Genomic DNA, 19,391 nt, shown 5'->3' with positions numbered 1-19,391 from the left:
AGACTCTTACTCTGATTGGGCTAGAGAATCTCTGGATAAATCCTGAGGTTTCCTGCCCTGCCATTTCCCCAAAAAAAATGACATGTACTGTAAAAGACTTTAATCTAGGGAATGTCTTTCGTTCAGTTAAAACTCCAAGTCTAACCGACACTTTCCTGGAATATAAGTCTATTTATAGCTTTGAGCAGGAGATTGATGCTATACAACCAACTCTGGTGAAGAAGCTTTATCTACAATTTAGGTATGGCACTCTGACCCTTTTATTCTAGGACTGATAGGAGGACGGGAGGTCCAGTACGTCCCTGCCCAGGGTGTCGAGCAGAGGATGAAACTCCCATACATGTTATCCTCTTCTGTTCAGCATATGGTAACATCAGAAGAAGTGGATAATCCAGTTGTGTAAAAATTTGGACATTAAGCAACATCTGTTTTTTTTAGGATTCTGAAAACTGACACCAATGCAGTGATAGTGTCTGCTGTAGTACTAAGCTTTACTGGGATAGTGGATAATGGATAAGTGTAAAAATTATTGATTTTAGCAATTTTAAGGTTCTAGATATATTTACATTTTATTTTTTTAGAATAAGTAAAATATATTAATTTTAATTGTTTTCGTTCCGGTGACTCCATAACGGTGATTATATGAAATTGTATTTATTGGTCAATACATTGGATGGAAACTGTATACTTTTATGTGCTTTTATGGTAAATCAAACCGCAATAAAGCTTTAAAGAAGAAGAAGTATTTTATTTTTGATAATGGTAAATATAAACCCATAACAGTTTACTTTCCCTTCCTCAGATAAAAGAAATGGAACAGCAGGGTCGGCATGGCGCAACATGATTGTTTCAGGTGCTGATGATTGAAACAAAAGACATATGGCTGTCTCATGACATTGTGGGCTCTGCTTTCATTCTTGCATCTGGTGAGCCTCATTCACATTCCAGCAGTTTAGTCTGTCATATAATTCAATAGCTCAGGGGGCGCCAAAGCTTATAATAAACTCGACCAGTGGGGGTGGATTTTGAAGGACAACAACTCACTTCCTTCGAGGTGCAGCACTATGCCTTGGGGGTCTGTTGGTTTAGTCCCGGAAGCACATGATAGAGACAGGCAGAGGTGGCAGAACATGCACAGCGGGATGGAGGAATAGAGGAGGGAATTAAGGCACACTTCGAGGCATTGACATGTTTTCATTTGTGGATTTTTACAATCATCTAGACTTAAATTTGGTCACAAAAGAGTTTGTTACTTTTGTAATTTGAAATTGTATGTTTGATTCTAGCCGTCCCAGCCGAAAGAAAGGCAATCTCAGCCACCACTTTATGACATTTTGATTGAATATATAGGAAGTTCTTCCTATGGGATCTTGGCACCTATGTAAGTTGATTGTACGAGACGGCATGGATGTCTCCTTTAGTCAAAGCGCATTATGTCCATGACACCTCTCTGCTTCTCTAAGGATTCAGCTCTGTGGCTGGGTGCAAGAACACCCTCTGAAATGTTACATTTTCAACGTCTTGGTGTCAGAAGAGGTCAGAGTGTCAGAGAAGCGCCAGCAGTAACACTGTCATAACAGGCATCGCTATGCCCAAAGTTCTGGCCAGACCAGAGAATAGTTTGTGCCCTCGGCTGACGTTGACTAGGACTGTATTTTCTGCATTCAAAGTAATGCTGGGAATGTACTGTTTGATCCAATCGGTATATGATGTAACACGTGTGTAGACCCCTGGCCTGTTGGCGGCAGCGCATCCATAGCCCCAGCTCACGATTCCCGCCAGCAACCAGGTGGTGTTCCACTTGCAGACGAGCGGACCCCCAGAATCTCCCTGGAGAAAGAGAAATGTCTGTCAGAGCAATCACTGACTAACTTCTGCACAAACACAAATCAACTACACCATTAATGACAGAAAGCCCACCTGTGCCACAAGCGTTGCAGGAAAGCAAGAAGCTGGATCCATGGTCAACAGGTTGATGAGCAGAAGCCCATAAATAAACACATACATAGTGACACAAGGATAGAAGCACCACAATAACAAACACAGAGACAACATCAGACACACTTTTCTAAAAAAAATATATAATTTTAAATATCTGATTCAGGTGTGCACTGGAAATTGTTTTAAAACTAGACGCATTCTGTTATCAATGATTTAATGGACACTGGGTTTATTAATTTGGGTTGTGTAAATACTGTTCCTGTGGGGTACGGATTAGATTGTATAAATACCTAAATGTTATCTTTGCAGTTCCCCAGACTAAGAGTTTTGAAACCCGAAACACATTGGGAAAAGAAGCAAGGGCAATGAAGCTTTCATTTCACTGAAATATTGACATTGAATATAAGCAATGTGATGTAACATTGTTAGAGATTTAACAGTATTCATTTATTATTGAGCTTTACTGACTGAGATTAAGAAGTACATGATTGGATATGCTTTCATAATAGAAAAATTCAAAAGTTGATTACAGAAGAGAACAAAGAATTACAAGAGGTGTTTTAATTGTATTTACTTTCTTAAGTTTGTTTACTAAGGTTGGAACCTCAGTGGTCTATGAGTAGTGCTCTTTATGTGGAGTGCACATTTTATGTACATCAATGTTGAGATGTATGAGCTTTACATGTCTATTTAAGAAGTAAATCTATGGGAGCCCTGAAGAAGTCCAAGAGGACGAAACGGTTTGGCTATGGTTTTAACTGAGTAACAGCAGAAGAAAATGAATGAAGAATTGATAACAAAATACATCTGAAGAACATTTTGTACTGTAATGAATATGTTTTATATACAGTGATTGCTTGTGAGAATGTTGCTGAACCCTTGCTAATATATGGGATACACTTGGTCAATTCAGGATGCTGAACTGTTAAATAATAATGTGAATTTGGGAGTTCGGTGCACCCCGCTTAGGATATATACAGTCACCCTTACTGTATGGTAGGTATGGTAATCTATTGCCCTAACCTCTTTTTGAATTTAATGTCCCAACACTTTTGCTGTAAAATTTGAATGCACAAAAAAAGCAGGAAGTTCAGTTGCTCTAAGCAGCTTATAGTATTAGAACTAGTAGCCATGATCTTTAAATTGTGGACTTTTTTCAGAATTCTCTAATAGTAAACTACTGATATTAATGTATCGCTCCTATTTTCGTGAAACACCAGCAGAGGGCACTCACAAACTTAAATCAAATATTCATGTGGCTATAGAGGAAGAGACGGAGGCTCGTGTTCTTTTACGACAGGTGTGACTAGCAGGTCTAGGAGAGACAAGTCATGCGAAAATGTAAGTATAAGCACTAGTTTTACAGGAGTTATCTTGATCTCATATGAGTAGTCCTAAACTCTGGTGTGTATAAGATCTACTGGCCTAGGGCAAATACTCCTGTTCAAAACAAGTGATAAGTCCTAGATGGCTGGATCTATCCATTTGCTTCAGAATGACCATAGACAATGTACATGAGCTTCATTTGGATCCAATATATGTAATTTATCTTATTTGGATATCCCAAATCTCTGGAATGGGTCCAACTCTTCCGGACAATAGATACCCCTAATCTATACTAAATGTCTCACCTGAACTTTACAAAGGATGTGTAAAATGGATTGTTTCTGCATTGCTTCCAAAACATAATTTTTAAATTACTAAATTTACACCCTTGATATATGACAGACTCAGTGCTCTATTATCCGAAAACTGGCATTGGTAACATTAGGCTGAAGCTAGGATCAGCAATTGAAAATTTTGTGAAATTCTCTGCTTAGCGATTGTCATGAAAATGGTCACTCCTTTATGATCTTGGAAATGGTTAGCAGATCCTAGGCCCCTGTGTGTCTGGCCTACATAGGGACAAGGACTTTGCGTGTTATATAAGTGGATGCCACACAAACATACACCCTAGACCTTCTATCATCTGCAGCCCTGGATCAAACAGTAAGCAAGAAAAGTCAAAAAAGGCAGGTCATCTCAGTTCACCAATCTCCAGGCTCTGTAGGTTTTTTATTGAATGTTTTATGTTAAAAAAAATTGCATTATGGAACATTTATCAACATCTTACCTTCTCAGCTATGGACTAATCTGACTCTTAAGCTTAAACCTATCTTTTCCCATTGCATTTTCAGGAGAAAAAAACACAACGCGCTTTTTGTTTTCCAACTAATATATCAATTTTACTGTCAGGAACTTTATATTACCATCACATCAAGGGACCACAGGATGTACATATGCTCTGTATAAATATCCCTTATAACATAACATCATCACACTAGTATTTGTGAGGGTATGTGTGAGAACTATGCCAGTGAAAGTTAATGTAGGAACTGGAAAAGTAAACTGTTCTAAACATCACTAGAGGAGCAACCCTTAAAACGTCAACGGAGAAGTGAAATAGAGGTGTTGTAGAGCAGTATTCTTTCACCTAGGGGCATGTAGGTGTTATAGAGAAGCATGGGCAGAGTCAAGACCACACTTTGATGCATCGCTTTATTTGAGCCGGTGGTTTCCTGAGCTTCGCACCGGCACTTAATTGTCAACACCGCACTTATGATAGTCTGCCATATTGTGGCACTGCTCATATGATTTAGAGATGAACAGAACAATGGTTGTTTATGAATACAAAATATATTAAAAATAAATAATACATGCCTTCCCAACCATTCCTTTAGCTTTGGGGACCTGGAATAATATGAACTGTCGCACTTGCAGGCAATAGAGAGATGGTTAGTAGTTTTTTTTATTACCGTCATTGGCAGTGATGACAGGGGCACTGAGTGGTGCAAGCTGCTATACAAGTTAAGCACTGCTTTGATGATTGGTGATCATGGTTTCTCAACTCTGGAGTGTGAGAGCTCAAACGTAATAAGCTATACCCATAGGAATGTTGGCTTTTCCTTGTTTACGTACCTTGCAGGCATCCTTATTGCCCTCTTTGTACCCAGCACATGTCATATCTGGATACACAATGGGGATGCTGGAGCTCACTGTTGAGTCGAGGTGGTACCACTCATCACACGTTTTCGTATCAATGATGGGGAGGTCAACCTTCTGCAGTACCTTGGGGTACGTAGGACCACCTGGGAAGAAACATGGCATTGCAATAAGTTTTGCATACATGTCATTGAGTGAGGGTCTAGAAGGTCTACGTGCAGCACAATAATAAACATACCTCCATCCCTCATTGTCATGCATGCATTAAACTAACACATGTGAAGAGAATCTGGTAACATCCTATATGGTGTAACAGAGTCTTGATTTTTCAGTTATATCAAAAGGTAAAGATTCATAGCATATGGAATACAGCACCACAGTCCTTCCTATATAGTGAGTAATGGGCTCACTCATGTAATATATTATGATATTAATAATTCAGGGGCCATCACAATGGTGGGTTCTGTAGAGAAGGGGTTACCAGGTAAGATTTGTAAGAGGAAGCTCATGAAGAACATATGATATTATTCATAGAATAGGAAGGAAATGTTAGAAATTGCCTTTCAGCAACTTTGCCAAGGGCAAAAATCACTAAAATAATAATAATAATAATAATAATAATAATCATAATATATATATATTCACGGTCAGGTTTGGACACTGTGCCGGCCCTAAATTCTACGGACTCGTGCTGTGGCAGGTTATGATGTATTCAGGGACCCAGGGAAGCCCGAGGACTGAATTTACATTTGCATCAGCACTCTCCGCTCTGCAGCGCGCCACAGCCACACGGACTTTCACCATCCATTTTCCCTCGCAGCACCTACCCAGAGATGATGCATTCTGGGTGCTGTAGGTTAACCAACACTACAGCAGGTGAGCGTAATAACGGAAGGGGAGGCGCTTCCCATTGCCTGTGGGAGGTCTGCAGAAGTACTTATAGCGGAGAGATGGGACTGTTTTGCAAAGCAACAGGGGCATCTGAGGAAGACGAGTGTGTCGAAATGCATTATGCCTTACCTGCTTGTTGGTCCAATTAAAGGCTTTTCCGGCATTTCCCTGTGTGGCCTCTTCCTACAGTTCGTCTGGAGGGTTTGTGGATATATATATATATATATATATATATATATATATATATATATATATATATATATATATATGTATCCCTCCAAAACGGCGTTCCTTTGCGAGCACTCGGGCATCACTCAAAAAACACGGTCCACGCAAAAGGTCCAAGAAAGTTAGGTTTATTCCTTCATAAACCGAACGTGACGCGTTTCGCACTCCACGGAGCGCTTGATCACACAATTTGTCACCACTAGTGCAAACAATTTTAACATCCTGGCATTAGACATGGAAAGCAGACCAGACCCTCTAATGTTCCGCCATATTAGATTAGTCAGGAATCTATACACGTAAACATAATGGTATTGAGTTAATCCATAATCATGATTAATTCTTATGTTATCATTGACAGTATATCAAAGTATTTATAATTCATGATTCTTATTTATATAAATAAAATTGTTTCTTTATTTCCGTTTTTCATTTAATTCTTTCGCTGGTCCTGACTGTGCCTTAATTAATTTGAAATTGTATCACAAGTTCATTTCATAGGTCATGTTATGAGTTTCCAGTTCCCGTAAAATTATTCATGGGGGTTTATCAATAGACTGCTGCTCTCACGTGTATACGTCATAACATGAGACACGCAGATTACGTGTCTACGTAATTGCGTTGCCAGGTAACCAAGGTAACCCCTTGTCAAACACTAATATTATTTTTAGGCAAGTGTCGGTTTGTTAATATTGTTACTGGCCCCAACGGACGACCGTTAAACCTTCTCGAGGGGAGGGGGGGATACCACCACGGTCGAGATCGTGGACCTCGAAGCAAAAGTTTACACCGGGGTAACTTTATTGTCCATCTCAATGAACAGTGGCTCGGTACAGCCCATCACAATCCTAGTTAGTGGACTATTTGCCCTTATAAACCGAATTATCAAGCAACTTGATTTTGCTAGATATTTATCTAGTAACAGATGTAATAACAGAATTGGGAACATTTTATATCATATCACATATTGATCTCTAGTTAGTGAGATACTGAACCTGCTTCTCAGTGATCATAATTATTCCGGCATTATATATAAACCTGCCAGGAGAAAATAATAAATTCTAAACATAGTGACAACCACAATAACAGTGCATAACTAATTAATTAAAATCTGATACTTTCCTTTTCGATGGTAGAAGAAGACCACAGTGTAAAGATTAGGGTACTTGTGTCATAGGTCAGAGACACCATCCCTCCCTTTACATCTGTGGAATAGAAAAGAAAAGAAGAATGCAATTAGAACAACCTGAGAGAAAGAAGAAAACCTATAGATTTCATATGACACTCGAATCATACATTTTTGTTAAATACATTAATACGCAACGTTATTCTTCTTGTAGGTGCACATTATATTCTTCATCGATGTTATGACCTTTCGGGTAACGGGTACATAGCCCTATAATGTATCTGGATTCTTTTTGTCTAAGTTTCAGGAGACGATTTCCTCCTCTTTGGACCAAGTTAACCTGTTCAATGATGTAGTATGACAGTTTTTTGGGGTCAGAGAAATGATGGCTTTCAAAGTGGCGTGCTATGGGGAATTGTTGGTCCAAGTTACTGATAGCACGTGTGTGCTCCAGTACACGCTTCTTGGCCATATGCGTTGTGCTGCTGATGTATATTAACTCACATGGGCAGACCAATGCATATGCAACAAAGGTAGTGGTACCTGTTACAAATTGGTTAATCTGTTGCATGGTCTTAGTACTTGGATTCCAATATTCTTTCACCATGTGACTATTTGCACAAGCTTTGCAATGGCCACATGGATAGAAGCCAAGTAGATTAATACTTAAGCATGGGCGAATTTTGCAAATTGGCAATTCGCGAATTTGCGGATTTGCGAATTGGCAATCCGCAAAATTTGCGAATTTGCTGATTTTTTTTGCGTGTTCGCGAGGCGCTTTACGTGTTCGCGGGTGTTCGCAAGGCGCTTTGCAATTTCGCGGGTTTTTTTTGCCTGCTTAATCACTGCCACCCTCTTGTTTTTTATGCCCATCTGCCCTCTGTACCACTTGTTTCTGTGCCCTTCTGCCCTCTGCCCCACTCATTTTTTGTCCCCTTCTGCCCTCTGTCCCACTTTTGTGCCCTTCTGCCCTCAGCCCCACTTAGAATGGTGCCGGAAAGCTGCCAGCGCCATTCTAAAATAGCTAGAAATATCTTCAACAGGAAGCACTAATAGATAAAGTAAAGCAGGTGCTCCAGTTGAAGGTCAAATTAAGTTACACAATCATTAATCATCCCAAGTTTGGGGATGATTAATGATTGTGTAACTGAATTTGAGCAGCACCTGCTTTACTTTATCTATTAGAGCTTCCTGTTGAAGCTGACTTTTGTAACTATTTTAGAATGGATCTGGGAGCTTGCTGGCGCCATTCTAAAAGAGTTACAAAAGTCAGCTTGAACTTTTGACCCAATCCCCGTTCGCGGATTTCCGTTCGCGGATTTTGCGGGAAATTCGCGAAATCCGCGAGCGGAACTGATTTTCCGCCCATGCTTATTAATACTCCTAGGAACTGTGCTCTTGCCTATGTCATTGTGTACAAGAAGATCTCTAAGAGTGCGTCCTCTTTTATATGTAATGCTTGGTCGTGAAGGAAGAGTATCACCTATGATGGGATCATTCCTCAGTAAGTTCCAATTTTTAACCAAACTTTTCTTGACTTGATTAGAATTACCATTGTATGTGAGAATTACTCTGGTTGTGCCCAATTCCTCTCTGTCAATATCATCTTTCTCTCTGATAGACAGTAGGTCTTCCCGTTTCACCTCCGCCACTTTTTTACTCGCTCTTTTGATAACCCACATGGGGTAACTTCTTGTGAGGAATCTCTGTGTCATAGTTTTTTCTTCTAACAAGTAGTCATTATTGTTACTACAGTTCCTTTTGGCCCTAAGGAATTCACCAAAGGGGATACTCCACTTAAGATTTTCTGGATGGCTACTTTGAACATGAAGAAGAGTATTCCCTGCTGTGCTTTTTCTAAAAAGCACTGTGTGGATGGTGTTCTGCTCAATTTGGACTTTAGTGTCCAAATATTCAACTTCTTTATGACTGATGTTACAAGAGAGAATAATATTTCTGTTGTTCATGTTTAATCTCTCTATGAAGTTGAGTGCTTGTGCTTTTTCGCCTTTCCAAATGACGAAAATATTGTCAATATATCGTAGCCAGACTTGGACTTTTTTAAAGTCCTCCTTGTACTCTGCATCACTGGTAATGTGAGCCTCCCATGCCCCCATGAATAGATTTGCTAGACTCGGTGCAAAAGAAGTACCCATCGTGGGATTGCACAAAAATGTCATTATTGAACGAAAAGAAATTGTTCTCTAGGCAATGTTTGATCATATCTAGGATCATTGTAGTATGTCCTAGAAATTTGATATCTCTGCCTTTAGAAATCTAGCACATGCTTCCATGCCCTGTTTGTGCTCAATTACTGTATATAAGGCAGTCACGTCCACAAAATCTCGCAAAAAAAAAAGAGATTTTGTCGCTGGACTTCCCTCGTATGTGAGAGATACAAAGGATTTCCTGGACAAAATAAACAAAGTCACAATTGATGAAGATTGTCTGTTAATAACTATGGACGTGACTGCCTTATATACAGTAATTGAACACAAACAGGGCATGGAAGCATGTGCTAGATTTCTAAAGGGCAGAGAAATCAAATTTCTAGGACATACTACAATGATCCTAGATATGATCAAACATTGCCTAGAGAACAATTTCTTTTCATTCAATAATGACATTTTTGTGCAATCCCATGGTACCGCGATGGGTACTTCTTTTGCACCGAGTCTAGCAAACCTATTCATGGGGGCATGGGAGGCTGACATTACCAGTGATGCAGAGTACAAGGAGGACTTTAAAAAAAGTCCAAGTCTGGGTCCGATATATTGACGATATTTTCGTCATTTGGAAAGGCGAGAAAGCACAGGCACTCAACTTCATAGAGAGATTAAACATGAACAACAGAAATATTATTCTCTCTTGTAACATCAGTGATAAAGAAGTTGAGCAGAACACCATCCACACAGTGCTTTTTAGAAAAAGCACAGCAGGGAATACTCTTCTTCATGCTCAAAGTAGCCTTCCAGAAAATCTTAAGTTGAGTATCCCCTTTGGTGAATTCCTTAGGGCGAAAAGGAACTGTAGTAACAATAATGACTACTTGTTAGAAGAAAAAACTATGACACAGAGATTCCTCACAAGAGGTTACCCCATGTGGGTCATCAAAAGAGCGAATAAAAAAGTGGCGAAGGTGAAACAAGAAGACCTACTGTCTATCAGAGAGAAAGGTGATATTGACAGAGAGGAATTGGGCACAACCAGAGTAATTCTCACATGCAATGGGAATTCTAATCAAGTCAAGAAAAGTTTGGTTAAAAATTGGAACTTACTGAGGAATGATCCCATCATAGGTGATACTCTTCCTTCTCGACCAAGCATTACATATAAAAGAGGACGCACTCTTAGAGATCTTCTAGTACACAATGACATAGGCAAGAGCACAGTTCCTAGGAGTATTAATCTACTTGGCTTCTATCCATGTGGCCATTGCAAAGCTTGCGCAAATAGTCACATGGTGAAAGAATATTGGAATCCAAGTACTAAGACAATGCAACAGATTAACCAATTTGTAACATGTACCACTACCTTTTTTGTATATGTATTGGTCTGCCCATGTGAGTTAATATACATCAGCAGCACAACGCATATGGCCAAGAAACGTGTACTGGAGCACACACGTGCTATCAGTAACTTGGACCAACAATACCCCATAGCACGCCACTTTGAAAGCCATCATTTCTCTGCCCCCAAAAAACTGTCATACTACATCATTGAACAGGTTAACTTGGGCCAAAGAAGAGGAAATCGTCTACTGAAACTTAGACAAAAAGAATCCAGATACATTATAGGGCTATGTACCCGTTACCCGAAAGGTCATAACATCGATGAAGAATATAATGTGCACCTACAAGAAGAATAACGTTGCGTATTAATGTATTTAACAGAAATGTATGATTCAAGTGTCATATGAAATCTATAGGTTTTCTTCTTTCTTTCAGATTGTTCTAATTGGATTCTTCTTTTCTTTTCTATTCCACAGATGTAAAGGGAGGGATGGTGTCTCTGACCTACGACACAAATACCCTAATCCTTACACTGTGGTCTTCTTCTACCATCGAAAACGAAAGTATCAGATTTTAATTAATTAGTTATGCACTGCTATTGTGGTTGTCACTATGTTTAGAATGTATTATTTTCTCCTGGCAGGTTTATATATAATGCCGGAATAATTATGATCACTGAGAAGCAGTTTCAGTATCTCACTAACTAGAGATCAATATGTGATATGATATAAAATGTTCCCAATTCTGTTATTACATCTGTTACTAGATAAATATCTAGCAAAATCAAGTTGCTTGATAATTCTGTTTATAAGGGCAAATAATCCACTAACTAGGATTGTGATGGGCTGTACCGAGCCACTGTTCATTGAGATGGACAATCAAGTCACCCCGGTGTAAACTTTTGCTTAGAGGTCCACGATCTCGACCGTGGTGGTATCCCCCCCTCCCCTCGAGAAGGTTTAACGGTCTTCCGTTGGGGCCAGTAACAATATTAACAAATCGGCACTTGCCTAAAAATAATATTAGTGTTTGACAAGGGGTTACCCTGGTTACCTGGCAACGCAATTACGTAGACACGTAATCTGTGTGTCTCACGTTATGACGTATACACGTGAGAGCAGCGGTCTATTGATAAACCCCCATGAATAGTTTTACGGGAAATGGAAACTCACAACATGACCTATGCAATGAACTTGTGATACAATTTCAAATTAATTAAGGCACAGGCAGGACCAGCGAAAGAATTAAATGAAAAACGAAAATAAAGAAACAATTTTATTTATATAAATAAGAATCATGAATCATAAATACTTTGATATACTGTCAATGATAACATAAAAATTAATCATGATTATGGATTGACTCAATACCATTATGTTTACGTGTATGGATTCCTGACTAATCTAATATGGCGGAACATTAGAGGGTCTGGTCCGCTTTCCATGTCTAATGCCAGGATGTTTAAATTGTTTGCACTAGTGGTGACAAATTGTGTGATCAAGCGCTCCGTGGAGTGCGAAACGCATCACGTTCGGTTTATGAAGGAATAAACCTAACTTTCTTGGACCTTTTGCGTGGACTGTGTTTTTTGAGTGATGCCCGAGTGCTCGCAAAGGAACGCCATTTTGGAGGGATATTGTGCCGGTGGCTCCGCCGGAAACGAGCCACCCCTATTGAAGGCGAAGGGTTGTCAGAAGGAGCGTTTCATTTGTTGGATATATATATATATATATATATATATACAGTCTCCATCTATCGTTCCACTCACACGTGTTATTAACCCCTCCACACGGCTAAGAACCTTATAATAAGGGAGGTTGTAATCTGGAAATGGTAAGTTCCATCTTTCAACCCCAATCAGATTTAAAAGTTATAAAGGCTAACCCGCCCTTTGTGTACACCTCACTGTAACACGTTGCAAAGAGAAACCTGATAGAAAATGAACTGTGAAAACTGTTCAGAAAAAGGCGAACCAAGCTGAAACCATGTGCCAAACACATGGTTTCCAAATGTCATGCCACATTCTGAGTTGAACAACTCGCAGTGATGCTGCAATACCGCACCTGATCATTACTGCAACCCTCGGACCGATGAATACTAAGGGATAAATGTATTATTTTTTTCATGGAATGCAGTGCAGCAACCAAAAGTGATGTGCTGGGTTGTCTAAAAGGAAGAAAAAGCAGGACAGCACCATATCTAAAACGATATGGCACTGCTGCTCTCTTCGAAGCACTCGTACACTTCTTGGGTGCTCTGCATCAACCACACTACTACACACCATAGTGCATCTGTGTGTGTGGTGAGTCTAGCCAGGAGTTTGTACTAGAATCAGGGCCGGACTGGCTGTAGTGGGCACAGGGCGTTTACCCAGTGGGCCGGAAGGGTAGAGGCCGGTTTTGGACAGGTGAGGCTGTTTTTGTTACTGGGGGTGGTTTGTCAGCAGTGTTTCCCACCAGCACCACACCCTCTTGCTCCAGAGTAGGAGATAGAACTGAGGCTTTGCAGGGCTTCTACCTTCTGAGATGCATGCGCTGAGGGCTCGCTGCTCAGGCTAAGCTGAGCCGAACTGAAATCTATGGAGGCTTCCGGGGCATTATTAGTCTGTCAGCAGCCTCTCCCATGCAGCAGGGTACAGTCATTTCACTGTAGCCACTGCCACTCACTACATACTCCGCCCAGTTATACCTGATGAACTCATCTGTGTTTCCTACCCAGAGCGATGCTGACTTACATTTCCTTCTTTGGTTCTCAGCGGTGCATGAAACAAAGCTTAAACAACCAATGAATCTGGTGCAGTCACTCTTGGCACTTCCACACTCTCTAATGAATAGTTTATTTCCCCATTCATCTTTCCTCCCTATTTTCTTCTTCCTTTTTCTCTCTTTGCTCTTTCATTTGTGTCCTTTTGTTCTCTACCTTTCTCTAAATTTCTAATCTTTGCCTTCCTTTTGTATTTCTTCAGGTTTCTCATTTTCCTTTTCTTTCTAGTCCCCTTCACTCTTTCTTCTCTCTGATTATAATGTATTTTCCACATTTTCCCACCGTAGCCCTTGCTTTTCTTCCACTGTATTTTCTTCCTATAATATTTGGATTAAGGGAAAACATTAGTTTTTGCCCTGTTGACTTCTAGAACTGGAAAGATTCTAAGGACTTCACAGCATGAGAGAAGCCCCAGGATTGGAGGGAGCTGATTCACTTGGCAATCTCATGAGCAATGGTGGCCTGCGCTTTCTCTAACACAGCTGTTTAAGACAGCCAGTTAAGAGAAGTTTAAAATGAGCATTTCTGGCTGGCCATCCAAAGAGAGCCGGCCAGAGAGACATGTGCATTTTAAAATGCACAGCTCTCTGCTGCTGCCACTCAGCAGCACTGGACATGCCCCGTCCTGACACTTAGGGCCATATATACAATGAAGTGGCGGAGAGAGGCATAGCCTTCTAGGCCTAATGCCTCTGTCCGCCACTTCTGACATGCAAGGCTGCACCATATAACAAGAAAGTGGTTCAGCTTTGGGTTTTCCCCTGTGATGACACTAAGTTTATCAATCTAGCGGCAAAGCAGGCATCCTTGCACCATGGTGAAAGGGTGTCTGCATGCAGGGGAGGATTGCTTATGTGTAGGAAGGTGCCCCTTCTTGCCCATAAACAGTCCTAAAATGCCATTCTGTCCTCCATGTTCATAAACAATGCATGACAATTTACTTTTTCAATGTAGGCTGACAAGGCAGCACACATTGAAAAAGCAAAAACGAGGAGAAATAATGCATTTCTCCTCTTTTTGCCAACTTAAGACCAGGATTTACCTGGTTTTCATTTTGGTAATGCCTCCTATGTACTTCACCCTTGTACATAGGGTGCAGCGTCAAAATGAATGGGTGCAGCGGTGCAACGCCCTCCGCAACACCCACTGCCCACTCCTTTCACGCTAACATAGCGAGAAAGGGGACCTTGTTTACAATGTATTGTTAAGCCATGTTAAGTGGCTTAACACTGCCTTGTAAATAAGGCACAGCCACTATTAACCAGAAGCATCAAGCTCCTAATTAATGAAAGTTCAGAAAGGACCCAGTCCTTACAATATGCACTAATTGTGTATGAATATTCCCTGAGCATTCCTATTTCCCCAAATCTATGTAAGAGGATGTAAAAGAGTTTTGCAGAAGTACCGCTAGACATACTCCAAAATGCCTCTGTGAACAGTCTGTGCAACATAAAATAAACAGTAAACCAGACAAATACCTCCGGGCTCGATGGAGCCCCAGCCGGTGGCCCAACATTTCAAGCCCATGGGAAAGGTTGTTGTCATGGATGGCAAGCAGACGGGCAGTATGTAATCGGTGTAGCGGACAATATCCCGGAGCTCGATCAGGGCAATGTCCCCACTGGAGCCTTGCCATCGGTGCGTGGGGTAGACATTAATGGCCTTTGCAGGGATGCTAACGGCAACAGGCATGTAGAGCTGGAAGGCCCCGAGAACAACTTCATATTCCGACAGCTTAAATCCCCTGAAATGAAAGAATGAGGATAAAGTTCCACAGTCCAGAAGGAGCTTCGGGCCGCCCTGATCTAAGCAACACCAAAGCTTTGGCATGAAAGACTTGGGTCTGACTTGGAGCCAGGAGCACCAGAGGACTATCTTGCTGCTTTGATGGAGGTTCCTTCACCATATTACTGACTAATATTCACCACTCAAATTACTTTCATATTTCACTATACTAATTTGACACTAATCCATTATGGGTTCTGGAGTAGCCTGCTACTCGCTGAAAAAGCACTTCAATACCCCAACAGGGGTAACAAGCGCTAAATAAATACAAACATTTTCCCCTCTTCTATCCCTCTGAATCCAAATAACTGACTAATACATCCACCACTCAAATTACTTTCATATTTCACTATGCTAATTCACCACTAATCCTTTATGGGTTCCGGAGGAGCGTGCTACTCGCTGCAAAAGCACTTCAAAGTCTCGTCAGGGGTAGTAAGCACTATATAAATGCAATTACAATTACAGTATTATCTACATAGTAGAGGAAGTACAGCCAGTGATTTTCCTCTCTATTTAGGTTTTCCTAGATAAATAAAGTAAAGTACCACCTGAACCTACCAGCTGCTTTATTTCAAGTGGGAATCAGGGTTATCTGTACAAGGGCAGCGAGTAATACGTCCAGATAAGACAATGGTCTTGGCTGAGTGTTTTCTTAAATCAGAGTTTCCAACTGAACTGTTGATGATGGGAACCACAGGCATATAACAGTGAAATTACATTACAACAGCACAAACCAAAATGGAAATTGACTGATAAATGGGCACAGAAGCAATAGATGAGGTGATGCCGATGAACAGCCGATCTTTGCATCCAGTAGTTATCTGAAACACAAGCAGTTAAGCCTGAAGTACAGAGGCACCCAGTTACATAAATAAGGAAAGCCTGCATGTCATTTGTAATGAAAATAATATCTGCCTACAAGGAGTATTTATCTAGCTTTGCAATATGAAAATTAACCAGGTGGACTTCTATTACCCAACTCCCGCCTCACAAAACCAACATCAAATAAAGGATCTAGAAAAAGCGTGGAAGTTCTTCCCCATGGAGTTACTGAAGGACATTTAGCTGACAAATTTCTAATTTCCCTGAAGAAAATCCTGGGTAACCCATCTGGTTGTTCGTCTGCAAGCCCAAAAGGTGAAATGGTGAATTCAGAACCACACTGGATAGCTTCTGATCTTTGGTCAATTGGGGTATGACTGGTCTCAGACACTGAGACCTACAAGGCACAAAGGGCTTGATTACACCTTGAGGTGTTATTTAACACACCTGATAAATAATAATACTACGGGGTACGTTATTTATCGGGTGCCATACATATCAACTATTGCTAGTTTGTGGGGAATAATGTGGATTTTGTTGTTTAACGTGTCAAGATTCACATGATACAGTAAATACCATATGCTTTTGCCCATTACATTTTGGCAGGTTTGACTTGCCGAAATATAACAAAGGTTGAAATATTTTACACATCCAATAAGTACTGGATGCTTTACATATCTTCAGTAATCCCATCAATGCGCAAACAGGGGTTTACACATGGGTCTGAATTTACAGATCCACTTATAACCAGGTCCTAAGACTATACTGCCCCGTATGAGCTTGGAAAAGGCAAACAGCTTCAAATATGGCACAAGGTGTGTGTCACAAATCACCTGCTTTACCTATCTCCTGTGGTTAAATGGCTGTCTAAATAAAGTAAAAAAACTTCTCAGATGATTACCAGGCACTGACTCGGCCCGAGTTGCCAAGTCATCTTCGCTAGCTGCTCCCCACCGACTAGTCATATATTCATAAAACATAACAATATTATGTCAAAAACAAAACTGGGAACTGCCAAGTTAGGGTGTTTGAATGCGGGGACACCACTTACCTTATAAAACAGTGAGCTGCTGTCACCACCCAGGTTTCAGAAATCAAGGACCCACCACAGATGTGTACCCCCTTCTTGCGTACGCTGGCCTGCCAGGGCCACTCTCCATTGGTGGCGTCCTGTCCACCCACAATTCTGTCCGAGCTCAACGGTCTTCCGCATCCTGTAGATCAAAGGTACATCCTGTCTGTTTATATCAATCAGCGTATTTCTTAACAATTGATATAGAGTGCTATTGATGCATATTCCTAGGACAGTCACCTATGTGTTAGCTTATACTGTTTAGCCTAGTCTAGATGTGTTTTCATTTAGAGCTGCCCCTATTGTCAGGTGTGCGCACTCTTTAGGGCAGTGCTTGTGTGAGTGCCCACAATATGACTGCCAAGCTGCAGATTAGAATTCAGTACACAGCTATCCATGTCCGTGGCCAACTTAGAGGTCCAGATGGGGCTGTTGTCCTAGAGTGGATAAAGCAGTGTCTCTCGGACTCCTGCTGCAGAGAGAATTGATGTTAAATATATTTGTCTTCTGAGAAATCGAAGACTGCTCTCTCTTATTCAAATCCTCACCTTTCCCTCTTGCTCTGCACATCTCATGGAGTGCTTAACCCGAAAGAAAAAAATAGGGGTTGAAAGGCAAGCAGTGGAAGCATAGAAGTCTGCCAGTCAAGAGAGATAGTAAAGAGTCTATGCTCCATGGGAGGGTCAATGCAAGATTGACAAGCTAGAACATGAATAAGAAGCAGGCAGATGAGTGAGGCAGAAAAGCCAGCCAATGATAAGCGATCCATAGGCTCCAAGCCCCTGTATGTTCCTCCTGGTAAGAGCACAATATGTCTTTGGCAAATAGTTGCCTGTGCTGTCTGGTAGGCTTGACCTAAAACAGGACCTTGCCATGTTTGGTGGGGACCCAATGATGAAGCATGTCACCAACTAGGTTTCGCTCTATTTTTGGCCTCACTCTTCCATTGTTTTGTTAAAGTATTTAACCAACCGGATTGAGCTAGGTTGATTTTTTGCCGTCCCAAACTGCTGACCCTTTTTCCTCTCTGTTGCATTTGCTAGGCTACATGCAGGGCATAGGTCGCGGGGCTTGAAATGCAGAGGTTAGGACTATCTGTGAGTTTGCTCCTGCTAGGTCCCTGCACTGTGAAATTTATTTGGCATGAAAGTTGGAACCTTAGTCTCAAACTAAGCGTGATTATAATCTGGCTTTTGTTGCCTCACAATTACTAGTTAATTTACGGTATTGTCGGTCCCGCTCTGTATGAGTGCAAAGCCTGCGATGTAGGAGTCCTTGCAAAGGCCAGGTATCAGAGTACACCAGTAGCCCCAGGGTTACCATTGGAGCAGAGGAAAAAAGGCAAATGTAAAATGTTTTGGATTGTTGGGGTAGCAACCGTGTAGGATGTAATTATGATTGCATGCAGGCAGGTTTGCATGTGCTTTTTTGCCACCCACACCCTCCTTGAAAAGGGATGGGTAAAAGTGTTAATGTAACAATACGTTTGGCACTGTGTCATGATTCTGCACAAAATTTGGCATACACTAGAAAAGATAGTTTTCTATTGGTGTGTCACGTTTTGTATTAATCCATAAAGGGGGGCATACAGAAAGGGGGATGGCAGCATTATATTTTGATCAACCTGTGGCAAGTATTTATCAAGTGTCACTCGGTGCAGCTATTTTAGGTTTCATGAGCATCCAGTGGTGGGGGAAGGTAAAGTTAAAGGGAAGGGGTTCAAAAATACTTTTGATGTATTAATACCTTTTTCGTTGATTTGTAGCCTTCTTTAAGCATTTGTAGGTTTGTACAGATCCACCAAGAGTGATAGTGGGATGGGTAGGTAAACTAAAAGGGGCAGCTGTAAACAAATGATCATTTTCTAAATACAAGTGGCACTGTGTAGTGAATCTTCACAAACTTGTCAGAAGGTTTGTTTTTGATTGGTACATCAAGATTCGTGCCAATCAATCAAACGTGGGGACCAATAAGTAATTCACTTTTCTCATAACTTTAGCTTTGTTTGATGAATCAAATGCATCAAATGTGGCAGACAGTTAGCATGTCACACCCAGTGCAGGTATTTTAGGTTTTGTGCAGATCCAATGGGGGGAGGGATCAAAACCTTTTTCATTACTGATAACTATGGCTCCTTCGGGTGGATTTACACAAAATGTGGCTATGCATGTTTAGCCTACTCTTTGTTTTCTCATTTCATGCAGGCCCTTCAGGGTGGGGACTTTGACCGGGAGATGAAACAGGTGTTCAACTGCTAATACATCTGGTA

At 40.9% G+C, this 19,391-nt stretch overlaps 1 protein-coding gene across 1 annotated transcript in view; it reads right to left on the bottom strand.

The window, feature by feature from the left end:
• Positions 1-727: 727 nt before the first annotated feature.
• Positions 728-19,391, bottom strand: part of LOC147703521 (serine protease 27-like) — a 93,853-nt gene continuing 75,189 nt past the window's right edge. The window contains exons 3-6 of the mRNA XM_086931885.1: positions 17,102-17,264; positions 14,919-15,184; positions 4,900-5,069; positions 728-1,830 (exon numbers count right to left, since the gene is read on the bottom strand). Coding sequence (XP_086788011.1) covers positions 1,546-1,830; positions 4,900-5,069; positions 14,919-15,184; positions 17,102-17,264 — 884 coding nt within the window. The 3' untranslated portion in view covers positions 728-1,545. The remainder of the gene's footprint in view (positions 1,831-4,899; positions 5,070-14,918; positions 15,185-17,101; positions 17,265-19,391) is intronic.

Source organism: Lissotriton vulgaris, chromosome 7 (genome assembly GCF_964263255.1).
Source record: "Lissotriton vulgaris chromosome 7, aLisVul1.2, whole genome shotgun sequence".
NCBI lineage: Eukaryota > Metazoa > Chordata > Amphibia > Caudata > Salamandridae > Lissotriton > Lissotriton vulgaris.
Note: the sequence above shows the minus strand (reverse complement) of the source record. Positions and strands in the feature narration are given on the sequence as shown.